The 13,776-nt window shown below is 42.6% G+C and overlaps 1 protein-coding gene across 5 annotated transcripts in view; it reads left to right on the top strand.

Moving 5' to 3' along the window:
* The window catches only part of APBB1IP (amyloid beta precursor protein binding family B member 1 interacting protein), a 98,747-nt gene that overhangs the window by 44,350 nt on the left and 40,621 nt on the right, over positions 1 to 13,776 (top strand). For all 5 annotated transcript variants that reach the window (XM_067030305.1, XM_067030306.1, XM_067030307.1 and 2 more), the window contains 3 exons: positions 2,917 to 3,209; positions 5,627 to 5,704; positions 12,972 to 13,131. In XM_067030305.1, the coding sequence (XP_066886406.1) occupies positions 2,917 to 3,209; positions 5,627 to 5,704; positions 12,972 to 13,131 (531 nt within the window). The remainder of the gene's footprint in view (positions 1 to 2,916; positions 3,210 to 5,626; positions 5,705 to 12,971; positions 13,132 to 13,776) is intronic.

Below are 13,776 nucleotides of genomic sequence, written 5' to 3'. Positions count from 1 at the left end.
ATATATAATATAGTATATTTGCTCTATTTGACATTTTAGTCTCCTGAAGTTTGTCATATTTTATTAACAAAAATCTCTCTGCCTACTTAGTGCATTGACAATCTTTAGCCCATGTGCTACACAAATTACAATGAATCTTGAAGTAATTGCTTCCAAATTAATGAGAATTCACTGCAACTCTTGGAAAAGATTTTCCAAAGACTTAAAGTGCCAACCAGAAGAATAAAAAACAAAATAATAGAGAAGCCCAGTTATAGAAATCCAGAGTTCCAAGTTTTATTTCCATCACTCACTGGGTTCCTTTGTTTCTGTCATTTTCAGTAATTTTTAGATTAAACCCTTAAGGTTCCAATACCTGTATCTTGATAAATTGTAGTACATCTCTTCTGATTTCCTTTTTCCCACCCTCTTTTATATATTCCATATAAACTTATTATTTCTGTCAGTCATTTCCATTGCAACATGGAATGATGGTAACATTTATGAAGTTTCAGAAAACCAACACACTTTTGTAAAATTATGACGTTAATAGAGAACATATACTTGTACATATGAACAGTGCAGATTTGCCTGACACACTCATAACAGCTGAATAATCAGTTCAATTAAAATTAAAATGTAATCAGTAATTTAGTTGTAGTAAGCTCAACTAATGCTTTCGAAGCACTTACTACCTAGTATCAAAAAATTACTGAAAATGTCAGAAACCAAGAAACCCAGCAATATATACACATAATCATGTTAAAAGACAGTAACAAGAAACTCGTGTCATTAAGGAGACAAGACCATAAAAAAGTACTGATATATACCGAAAATTAAATTTGTTGGGAATTACAATAGGAATAGATTTTTTTTTTTTTACTGTCTTCCCTTAAAACATTGCTTAAAATGAGTCAAAAAATATTTCACCCAAAGTTATTTGGAGAGTTAATGATAAACTTCTGAACAGAATCCCTACTTCTTTATCACTCAATCCCATACCAATATGTTGAGGCTTATAATTTGCTTTGGAAATTGTTACTATATGTGTTACTGTGGGAATCTTGTCCCTAAATTTTTTATAAAGGATTAAAATCATTTGCTGTGTTTCTACAGTCACAATGTAATTGACGACACTAGAAAATTAGGAATATGCTTCATTAGTTCTACACACCTTTTCTCTGAGATTTTTAAAATTTCACTTACTTTTATGAAAAGTTATATGAAAAACCGCGGTGGCTTAGAAGGAAAATGCTCTTTACCCAGTTAAGAGATCCAAACTTCAGTCCAAGTGCTGTACATAGAGCTCTTGGCATTAATGTAAGATGCTCCATGGTGCTTATGCTGGTGATGTTTGGCAGTAGATGATTTCCCCATGCTTTCTGCTCATTTGTTTCCGAGAGGGCTTCATTTCCCCTGCCCGCGTCTCCTCGCTCCAGTTCCCGCTGCACGCAGCCGCGAGAATTCTCCTCCCCACGATCACTTCCACCTTGCCCGGACTTTGTTCATCACACTCCCCGTCCAGTGACAGCCTGATGGACAAAGTGCCGCAGCGACACGACTCACGGCCGTGGCTCCCTGTATGCCACGTGGTGGTCTAATCAGCTTTCGGGATCCCAGGTCTTACCTCCACAGTAATCTCTCACATGGAAGGAATTCCAGTGAAAATCGTCCTCCCTCACCCTCACTCTGAAAATTCGGGTATGCCCTTTCCTTTAAGAGTTAACTCCCAGCTCACTGTCTTATGAAGTCTTTACCACTTAATCCCAATTAAAAAAAATTTTTTTTTTCATTCCTTAACCCCCTTGGTGCTTTATTTCCTGCTATTGAATATTTATCATTAATTGCTCTTTTTGTGATGTGAGAGTTCCTATAGTTGGATGGTGTGCCCACAGAAACTCTGCCCTCACCCCAAGTCTCAAGGCATATTAAATAAATCCCAGTTGGTGGAGACCGACTTTCTTCTAAGTATATTTATCAGTGGTGCTCTGTCTGCCCTCCAAAGACCTGGGGGGAATTTTCCAGCCTCTGGCCTCCCCTACTTTCTAAAACTCTTAAGATCTTGCTCCAGAATGTACAAGAATTCTCTACTTAGGCACCTAATCAGGTGCTTGGAGTTGACTTTATAGCTGACCTGTGAGGTCCCAATGTAGGGAAGACATTTCCCCCATTTTTTTTTCTTTTCTCTTCTTTCTTTCCTTTTTTTTTTTTGGAGGGAAGGGATTTTTGTAGCTTTATTGAGGTTTTTTTAAGTTAATTTTTTTGGCTGTGTTGGGTCTTCATTGCTGTGCACGGGCTTTCTTTAGTTGTGGTGAGCAGGGGCTACTCTTCGTTGCAGTGCGTGGGCTTCTCATTGCGGCAGCTTCTCATGTTGCAGAGCACGGGCTCTAGGTGCGCGGGCTTCAGTAGTTGTGGCGCATGGGCTTAGTTGCTCTGTGGCACGTGGGATCTTCCCAGACCAGGGATCAAACCCGTGTCCCCTGCATTGGCAGGTGGATTCTTAACCACTGCACCACCAGGGAAGTCCCAATTGAGGTTTAATTGTCAAAATTGTAAGATATCGAAAGTGTACAGTGTGATGATTTGGTGTGCATATACATCATGAAAGGATTCCCCCCGTCAAGTTAGTGAACACATCCATCACCTCACCTATTTACTTCTTTTTTTTTTTTAGTGAGAACATTTAAGTTCTACTCTTTCAGCAAATTTCAATTATACCATACAGTGTTAAAAACTGTCGTCATCATGTTATACTTAGATCCTCAGACCTTATTCGCCTTATAACTGAAAGTTCATACCCTTTTACCAACCTCTTCCTATTTCCACCACCCCAGCCCCTTGCAACCAGTACTCAGATGTACTCTTTAAAATGACCTTCGTTAAGTTTTTCTAGGTGCAAATTGTTGTCTTGACCATTAACGTGATTTTCCCTATCAGAGTCCTTAAATGCCCTGGAAGACCAAGATTTAGATGCTCTCATGGCGGATCTGGTAGCAGACATAAGAGAAGCTGAGCAGAAGACAATCGAGGCCCAGAAGGAGTCCTCTCAGAGCCGACCTCATTCAGCATCTCTGGATGTGCCAAGTTTCAGTGGTGCAGCCTCTCTTGGTTACGCAGCAAATGTTGCGGCACCGAGTATTAGCCAATATGAGGATGACTTACCTCCTCCACCAGCTGATCCCATGTTAGACCTTCCTTTGCCACCACCCGCTCCTGAACCTCTCTCTCAGGTAAGTCCGTGGGGTCAGGACTCTTGACCTCTGCCCCCCAAGATCTCTGACCTTCTTCAGAGTGGCGGTTACATTCAAGTTTGTACGCCCAGAGCTCTGAGACTCTAAAAAACAAGGATCCCAGTTGTGTTCATTGCAAAGCCAGAGTCTCCGTAAAAGGACACATTGGTGTGTATAAAGAACATATTAGGGCCATATTCAGGAATTGCTATAGTTTGGCTAAAATCTATATTTGTATGCAGCTTTCCCGGATAATACTCAACCTTTCAGGGTCACGTTTTATTAACTTGGTATGAACTGTGGAAGTGATTTATACATTTCTGTGTCCCTGGTCCTAGTCCAGTACATAAAGAAGAGAAGGCATTCCTTACATATTTCAGAATTGAACTAAATGGGATTTTGCTGAATTTGGCAGCCATATTCAGTAGGGCAAAGATATCTATGTATCATGTGTAAGGTCATAGTTGGGAGGGGCGTTATGGGGCGGGTAGGTGATGAGTGCTTGATATTAATAGATTTCTGGGAAGTTCATATTGTCATTACATGGGACGTTAACTTATATCTCTCATCCATGCAAGAAGAGCACTTTAAGGATTTTTCTTAGAGTAAGCCACTTTAAAAATATTTTACAGTAAGAACCTAGCTCTATTTCCTGTGGCTTCTGCATTCGTTGTACTGAGTGACGATCAGTATTCATAAATACGACCCTAGTAACCCTGAAAGTCCCTACAATGCCTTTTGAATGAACAAATATGAAATATAAATCAAATATTAAATCCTACTCATTGCTCTATTGTGTGATTATTGTATAAAAATTATTTGAAAATTGGTAATCCATATAGAACGGAGGTTCTTTCTCCCCCAATTTTATTGAGATATAATTGACATATAATATTGTACAGATTTAAGGCATACAACGTGATGATACCCATATATTGAGAAATGATTACCATAGCGAGGTTAGTTAACACCTTCATCACCTCATATAATTACCTTTTTGTTGTGCGTATGGTGAGAACATACAAGATCTACCCTCTAAACAAGTTTATAATACAGTACTATTAACTGTAGTCACCACGCTGTACTTTAGATCCCCAGAGCTTATTCATGTCATAACTGGTGGTTTGTACCCTTTGGCCAGCATCGCCCTATTTCCTCTGTCCCCAGCCTCTGGCAACCACCATTCAACTCTCTGTTTCTATGAGTTCAGCTTTTTAGATTCTCACATATAAGTGAGATCATACACTATTTGTCCTTCTCCGTATGACTTATATCTCATTTAGTGTAAAGCCCTCAGGTTTCATCCATGTTGTCACAAACAGCATGATTTCCTTTTCTCGTGGATAAATAATATTCCATTGTATATCTACACCACATCTTCTTTATCCATTCATCATCAACAGATACTGAGGTTGCTTCCATGTCTTGGCTGCTGTGAATAGTGCTGCCATGGACATGGGAGTGTAGATCTCTTCGAGATAGTGATTTCATTTCCTTTGGGTAGATACCCAGGAGTGGAATTGCTGGATCATATGGTAGTTCTATTTGTAAGTTTTTGAGGAACTGCCATACTGTTTTCCGTAGCAGCTGCACCGATTTTACATTCCCACCAACAGTGCACAAAGGTTTCCATTTCTTCACTTCCTCGCCAACACTTTTTATCTCTTGTCTTTGATGACAGCCATTCTAAAGAGCAGAAGCTCTTAATATGGGGTTCATGAAGAAGTCAAGGAGTCTGTGATTCCCAGCTGTATGCAAAGTCAAATGCATATGTGAAGCTTTATGGGCTTCATTGCTTTAAACATATTCCTAAAGGGGTTTGTGGCTCAAAAACAATATAAGAACTACTGGTATAAGAAGATATATGTCTGCTTTGGGCTCATAAAATATTTCACTCTCTTTTCTGCCTGCTCATGTGTTTGTCAGTAGTTTGTTGTGGTTTTTGGGTTTTTTTTTTTTTGCTGAATTATAAGTTTAAGTTTGATTGGGGACGATAAGGACCCTTTAGGAATCTAATAAAAACTAAGAATCCCAAGAAAATGCATACTAATCCAAAAGAATGTATATAATTTCAGGAAGTGCTCAAATCCCTTGAGATTCACCTATAGATTCCTCAGGTTAGACCCAATTTTGAGCCAAACAGAGATTTTTGCAGAAAAAATATGTGAAACTCTGAGTCATCATGTCACCTTTTAAGTTACTGGTCCTAAGATATAAAGGGTGACTGTCTTCTGTATCTCCGGGTTGAAGATTTCTGTTACAGTTACTTAAATTTTGAAAATCGATCATGTGAAATTTGGTGCCCTGTATAACACAGCCTTTTGTCAACATAAAGTGACTAAGACACAAATGATGGCAGGGGTACTTACTCCCTGGTGTTATTAATGGACTGTGTTGAATGTCTTGTCATTTTACAGGAAGAAGAAGAAGCCCAAGCCAAGGCTGACAAAATTAAGCTAGCATTAGAAAAACTGAAGGAGGCCAAGGTCAAGAAGGTAAATTATGAATCACTTTTGCATGGGACAGTCAAATTTATGACTTTTTATTATGCTTAAGGCTAAAAAAAATTTTAATTTCAAGTGGTGCTTTCCAATGAGTTGTAGTTTTTTAAATTTAAGGACAAAGATCAATTATTCTTTCCATGACCTCGCTTGGCTCATTTGTGATTGATAAACAGGGGACCTATGTTAGTGTAATCCAAGTCTCTACCCCCAGGGCTCCCTCCCCTAAGGATGCCCTCTGGGTTCTGCTCACTCTTGGGTAATTGCAGGTGGCGCCCCCTTCTGGGGGGCGAGTTGGTGAGTCAACTGGGTCGGAGTTCAGCTTCTAGTGGCATCACCTCATTTCCACGATTGTTTTTGTGCATTTTTATATACCCCCTGAGGCAGCCCCCAGCCTGCCCTGGATGTCCACGTTCTCTCCTGAAATACCAAATGTTCTTTTGGCTAGCGCTGTGTGTTCAAAGTCGGCATAGGTTTTGAGTGATCTGCCTCGACCCTATTGTCCCAATAAGCCTGTAATTTATCGTGCTTTTTCTGTAGAGCATAGGTTTTTCTGGAGACACATATATTGTATTATAATCAGAGACACATGTATTTAACCTCAGTAGAAGCATCTACCTAATAATAAAGTGTTAACAATAGTTAGTTAGGTAAATTAAGAGAAAGATAAACAGTCTCACTTCAACTCCTGAAGCATATACCTCGGCTGAGACTCGTGAAGAACTTTTTACTTGCAGTTGGGTGAATTATTCTTTTCATACAGGGCATGAGATTTTATGTTCCTGCAGCACCTCTCATGGTTCCTTGAATGAAGGATTTCAGTACCTGTTGATCGATATTTAATAAACATTCCTTGACTACCCCAGGATCCAGACTTCCAAGGTTCATCTGTGAGAATTTTTCCAGATAATTCTGGTTCCATTCATTTCAAGCATGCATGAACCTTTTTATCATTTTTCTTCCCCATTCTCTACTTGTGATTGCATCCTGTGGTCGGTTATTGAACTGATACATCCTCGGCTGCCTTCTCCCCCACCTTGTCCTCACTCCGAAAATCTCCAATACCTCCTTCCTCTCCCACGTTTTCTCGGCCCATTGCACTGAGAAGTAGAAGCGATCCCAAGAGAGGTTCTACAAGCTCCCAACCCATTTATTTGCCTCCCTGGCCGCCTGCACTTGCGGCAGGTGGCCACGGTCTTTCCTGTTCCTGTGCATGGACTGTCATGTTTCTAAGACCAGTCCCCCTCGTGTGATTGGCTTCCCACCTCTTTTCTTGTCCCTCCTCTGCTCGAGGATGTCCCCCCGCCACACACAGGAAAGCCCGAATCCTCACCACCACATCAAGTCCCTGCATGACCTGGTTGCCGGCCCTCTCCCTCACCCTCCATCTAGCTTACTGGTGTCACTGCTGCTCCAGAGACGTTCCAGCCATGCCTCTGCCTCAGGACCTTTGTGCCTTGCGGTCCCCCTGCCTGGAAAGCTCTTCCCCAAATTCCAGTGGGTTCTCTGTGTCCCTCACTAGGTCTGGTCACCTGCCCAGTGGCATGCACACACACACCCCTGACATCCCTTACCTTCCCCTGCTTTCCTTCCTCCCCATCCAGCAGACTGTGCAGTCTACTTGTTTGTCCTTCCCCAGGGAAGCTCCTCCAGGGAGTTTTGTGTTTTCTTTGCCGATGAATCCTCATCTCATAGAACAGGTGCTGGGGGTACAGAGAGGTGAGCCAGTCAGGTGAGGTCCCTGCCTGTGTAGAGTTCACTTCTAGCGGGGGAGAGAAGTGCTATGAAGAAAATAAAGCCGGAAGGAGTGATACTGCCCAGGGGAATCTTTTTTTTTAAAAATTGAGGTAGCATTGGTTTATAATGTTGTGTAAGTTTCACGTGTACATTCTTATATTTCTCCTACAGTGTGCCCACCACGCAGAATTTAGCTTCCATCCGTCACCATACTGTTAATCCCCTTTACCTCTTGAGCAAGAGGGAAAATGGGAGGAGCTGAGGGCAGAGAGGCAGGTGGGCTCACAGGGTCTCACGGGTCTGAGGAAGAGTTTGGAACATATTGTCAGTGCAGTGGGAAAGCATTTGGCCGCACCATGCGGCATGCGGAATCTTAGCTTCCCGTCCAGGGATTGAGCCCGTGCCCCCTGCAGTGGAAGCACAGAGTCCTAACCACTGGACCGCCAGGGAAGTCCCCGTATGAGGGTTTTGAACAAGGGGTAATATATGGTTTTTAAAGACCACAGTGGCCATTGTGTGGAAAGTGGATTGTAGGGGAAGAGATGAGAGCAGGGTGACCTGTTTCATAGCCGTCTCTCTAGCACAAGACCTCACTATAGATAAACACGTACTGAACCAAGTTACAAATGGATGGCGGGGGAAGATGGGCTGTCTTCGGTTGCCGACTTTCCCTTTGGAGATAAAAAGACAAGAGAAAATGAGTAAAAATACAATTCATAATTATTTCAACTATTTTAAACCACTGGATGGTTTATAAAATGGGGGCCACGTTGGAGATACTCTCAGAGGATAAATGAAAGGAGAAGTTGATTCTTAGATAAAAAGGTAGAACATGGGACTTCCCTGGTGGCACAGTGGTTAAGAATCCACCTGCCAAGGCAGGGGACATGGGTTTGATCCCTGGTCTGGGAAGATCCCACATGCCACAGAGCAACTAAGCCCATGCGCCACAGCTACTGAGCCCGCATGATGCAGCTACTGAAGCCCGTGGGCCTAGAGCCCGTGCTCCGCAACAGGAGAAGCCACCACAAGGAGAGCCCGTGCAACTCAGCGAAGAGTGGCCCCCGCTTGCCACAACTAGAGAAAGCCTGAGTGCAGCAACGAAGCCCCAATGCAGACAAAATAAATAAATAAATTTTTTAAAAATATAAAAAATAAGGTAGAACAACTAGCATATTTGGCCAGTTTGCTTAACTGGAGATAAAGAGAACAGGGAGGAGAGAGAGCAGTGTTTCGACAGAACTTTGCCATAATTTAGTGGAGGTAAATTGTAACAGTAGCAAAAAGCACCACCTGCCTCTAGTCAACAAAGCAGATGTGAAACAGAAGCAGTTCTGATCCATGGGAGAGGAAAGAAAATTAAGCAGCTAAGGTGTATATTTTTTCTGACTTAGGACACTCCAGACTTATTTCTAGAAACAAAAGGCTGTGTGGCACAGAACATCAAAAAAAAATAACTGAGTCATACTCATCCATTAATAAAGTAACTAAGATGTACTAACACAAAAGCTACAACATGTTTTGTAAAGGATGGAATCAAGTTCATCTGAAGTACTTTGCCCTCACGTATTCTGTGGGGTGTCGACATCACTTTGGATCACGAAGAATGATGTACACGGTTTGTGTTGCAAAGCTGTTGGAACTGGAAACAGAATCGGATTCACTCATTGATTTTGTTTCTTTGTTTTAAAGCTCTGTGACACACGAGACCAATTCCATTTGTAAATTTTATCATAGAAGCAAAAATGTATATATTGCAAATGATTTAGGGCTGGGATAATTTTGTATTTATTAGTTTGCAAAAGAAAAAGAAGAAATGATAAAAACCATTAAATCTTTACTATGATGGATTAGAAAGGGGAAGTTTTTTTCATTCTTGAGTCATTTTACTCTATATCATATGGTGTTGATATGAAAAGTACTCAGCTTGCTAATCACCTGACTGTGACTTAGGGTGTCGTGTGTTGGTATATAGCTATTCTTCAGCTTGCAGATGTGAAGAAAGCTGTGAAGAAGACTAAGTATGATTTCTTCTCGCTAAAAGTCATTAGCCTTCTCTTGTTTTTTTTTTTTCTTCCTAAGTTTTATAATTGTGGACATTGGTAACTACATATGGATTAAATTTAGTTTGCAATTTCTGCCAAAAAAAGAAACCTAACCCTTTCATAATTGCGTCATTGTCAAATTATGTGATTTCGTTTTTTTTCTCTCTTTGAAAACAAAACACCAAACTATATTTCATTTTCGCAAGAATTCCTAAGCAAGAATGAAACGTGGTCAAACATCATTAATTTTTTCATTGGGAAGATTGTCTTCTAAGTCCTAAAACTGGTAGTGTTTCTTAGGACATGTAACTACTTTATAGCAATAATCCTCAGCCGAGAGCAGCAGGTATGCCTTCCACAGAAAATAAGCCACGGTCACTCCACTAGTTGAGGCATTTCTGTTTTCCACACAACCATCCATGCCTGATTTCTCCAGTCAGATGAATGGGTCTTTGACATTGTAGTAGTTGGGCCTGTTGTTTCATTTAAAAAAAAATTTTTTTTTAAATAAATTTATTTATTTTCTGCTGCATTGGATTTTCGTTGCTGCGTGAGGGCTTTCTCTAGTTGCAGTGAGCCGGGGCTACCCTTCCTTGCGGTGCATGGGCTTCTCATTGCGGTGGCTTCTCCTGTTGCGGAGCATGGGCTCTAGATGCACGGGCTTCAGTAGTTGTGGCACACGGGCTCAGTAGTTGTGACTCGTGGGCTGTACAGTGCAGTCTCAGTAGTTGTGGCACATGGGCTTAGTTGCTCTGCAGTATGTGGTAAACTCCCGGACCAGGGGTTCCCCACCGAACCCATGTCGCCTGCATTGGCAGGTGGATTCTTAACCACCGCACCACCAGGGGTGTCCCAGGCCTGTTGTTTTAAATACATCAAAAGACGTACATACAGGGACTTCCCTGGTGGCGCAGTGGTTAAGAATCCACCTGCCAGTGCAGGAGACACGGCTTCGAGCCCTGGTCCTGGAAGATCCCACATGCCGCGGAGCAACTAAGCCCGTGTGCCACAACTACTGAGCCTGTGCTCTAGAGCCCATGAGCCACAACTATTGAGCCCGTGTGCCACAACTACTGAAGTGTGCATGCCTAGAGCCCGTGCTCCGCAACAGGAGAAGCCACCGCAATGAGAAGCCCACGCACTGCAATGAAGACCCAACACAGCCAAAAATAAATAAATAAATTTATTTTTTTAACAAAAAGATAGGGCTTCCCTGGTGGCGCAGTGGTTGGGAGTCCGCCTGCTGATGCAGGGGACGCGGGTTCAGGCCCCGGTCCGGGAAGATCCCACATGCCACGGAGCCGCTAGGCCCGTGAGCCATGGCCGCTGAGCCTGTGTGTCCGGAGCCTGTGCTCCACAACGGGAGAGGCCACAACAGTGAGAGGCCCGCGTACCACACACACACACACACAAAAAGATAAACATACAACAAAAACAACTGTCCAACTAGAGGTTTCTGGGCTACAGGTTTTCAAGGGAAAAAAGTATTCTTCGGACAAACCTGGAATAATGGTCTAATTTGAATGGTCCCAGGAGGAGGAAATGCACCTTTATTGCCCTGATGTCTGCACTTGAGTCTTAGGTGTGCAAGTGCGGGAAGAGCAGATATTAGGTGGGCTTCGACTTGCGGTCCTTGCCTGCTCCTCATCCAGATCCTTATCACCATCCACACCCGTGGTTGCTCTCAGTAACTCTGCCCAGAAATCCACAGGAATTGCATTCTTCACTGTTACCTACACATTGTCTTCAAGATCCAGTTGAGTGGGAGTGGGACCAGAGGGGCAGTTTCCCTGCTGCTCAGAGTCTAACCCAAACTTTGGGGGAGGAAGAAATGTTACCAATTGTATGACCTCTCTCTTCACTCCATCTAAACACTTTTTAAAAATAATGATAAGCCTCATATGTGAATAATGAGGACCAACCTTAGACAGACAGGATAGGCAGAACTTGTCTCTAACTATCTCATGCTTCTCTTTTCAAGTTAGAATAGAAATTTAAGCAAGAGTGTCAGGGGGTTCTGGTTGACGATGTTGCTTCTGGGAATTCTCTGCTGGCGGCCTGTGGGGTAACCGCAGGCGCTGCAGGCTGGAGTTTGGGCAGGGATGGTCTGGAAAGGGAAAGGCAGCCCTTCCTTCCCGTGTGGCACTCAAAGATGGACTCTAACTAGAGCTAATTCCCACTTAATTAGGGAGGATCAGTGATCTTGGCCAAGAATAAAATAAGAACGTAGATCTTCCCAGAAGGAGTTATGGAAAATCTTCCCTTAAACATAATTGTCTAATAAATGTGGGCTTCATGGGCACATTTCCACTGTTCCTTTTGAAGACTGGACAGATAGCACCGTTATAACCTGTAGCACTCATAACTACCAACTGCTGGAGTTAAAAATATGCTACAAATACACAGGTATCAAAGAATGTCCAAACCCTAGCTGATTAGTTGTTGAATTAATTCTGTTATGTTACATCAGAATCATGTTCTCTCTTAGGGATCAGAAGTTTTAATAACCTTGACAAGTTGTCTGGGAAAAATCAGTGAAATCCTGTGCCCTTATGAGTAAATTCTCACACCAGACCCTCCAGATTTGGAATAAGGTAGCTACCAGTTTGGCTGTGAACTCAATGCAGTAAATTTTTTTTTCTTTATTTAAAAAAATTTTTTAAACATCTTTATTGGAGTGTAACTGTTTTACAATAGTGTGTTAGTTTCTCCTTTACAACAAAGTGAATCAGTTATACATATGTTCCCATATCTCTTCCCTCTTGCATCACCCTCCCTCCCACCCTCCCTATCCCACCAAATTTTTTTTTAATAGAATGAAAAGTGCATTAGGTCACTCATTTGCCTGCATGCCTCCATAATAGCTCTTTCTCAATCTACATTGATCTGGCTTAATCCGCCTCTAATCTCAAAACGTGTTCTGCTGTGACACCACCTGCCTCTCAATAAGACCCCTCGGTGACGCTGTGTCACTCTGCAACTCCCGACCTTCAAAGATTCGTAGAGTAACCAACGTGGTCTTAACCTGTGTCATGGAACTCTCGGGTTGCATGAAATGGGACCCCAACTCCAGCTAAGCAAGACAGAAGAATTTATTATAAAGATACCAGCACGGCTTTCAACTAAGCAACGCTTCTGGGCTCTGAGATGAACCTGAAGAAGTAACAGAAAGATGTCAGGGAGGCAGGCAGGCAGCACTTCTTGGGTTGTGTTGGGTTTTCTCTCTCCCTCACCAGAATGCGGAGTCTCTGAAAGCTGGGCAAGGACTTTGCTTGTGTATTTATTTCTGTTTTTGTGAACTGGTTTCTCTACGTTTATATTCCTGGCACCTTAAACAAGTGGTTGGCATATGAGTGCGTTTGTGGGACCCCTTCTTACTTAAATGCGCAGAAGAGATAGCAGCCTTGAAACCTTAACCTTCGTGGGTGGCCTTCTCCAGTTGCTTGAATTTACTGGCTGCCCTGTGGCTTTATCCTCAGCTCATTGTCAAGGTGCACATGAATGATAACAGCATGAAGTCACTGATGGTGGATGAGAGGCAATTAGCCCGAGATGTTCTAGACAACCTTTTCGAGAAAACCCATTGTGACTGCAGTGTGGACTGGTGTCTTTATGAAATATACCCAGAACTACAAATCGGTAAGTCCCAGTTCCAGCAACTGGCTGTACTCCAAAACACCTGTGAGTTTGCTTTATTATGGGTTTTGGTCTATGGTGAAGAAGAGTTTGGTTCAAGGCTATCAAGACTCCCCCTACATCACTGCCCTTAGGTCAGGTTCAGTGCTTGCCTCTTCACTTATCTGTGGCAAAGAGACTCGGATTGGAGCAGGTGGCCAGACCTTGGGGAATGTAAGCATTATTGCTGCTCCTTCTCTAGCGGATCCAAAAGGGAAAGAAAGTGACAGGAGGATACTTCTTACCGCGTGCTTAGCAAGCTGAGCAGATGGTCGGAGAGCCTGGGTGTCTGTCAGCCGATGTCTCTTTAAAGTTTGCTTCTTTATACTGTAGGGTTAACTCTGCGGCGGGCCTCACATCACCGTCCGCTCACTCAACATCTGACACTTTGTCTAGTGGAAGAGGCTCAGCCCCGAAGAGCAAAGGACAGCGGATAGAAGTTGATTGAGATTTTTTAAAAAGCTAAAAAGCAATTAAAGAAATACTCTGTTACTTCTCATTCTTAATACCACTCATAGAACAATTGTCTCCTGGGAGAGCCTGTTGGAACACAGAAGTACATGTTTTAGAAGCTTTGGGTACACATCTTTCTGGAGGAAATGGTCTGCA

The sequence above is a fragment of the Kogia breviceps genome, chromosome 3 (assembly GCF_026419965.1).
Source record: "Kogia breviceps isolate mKogBre1 chromosome 3, mKogBre1 haplotype 1, whole genome shotgun sequence".
Taxonomy (NCBI): Eukaryota; Metazoa; Chordata; class Mammalia; order Artiodactyla; family Physeteridae; genus Kogia; species Kogia breviceps.
The sequence above is the reverse complement of the archived record's forward strand: the minus strand, read 5'-3'. Positions and strand labels throughout refer to the sequence as shown.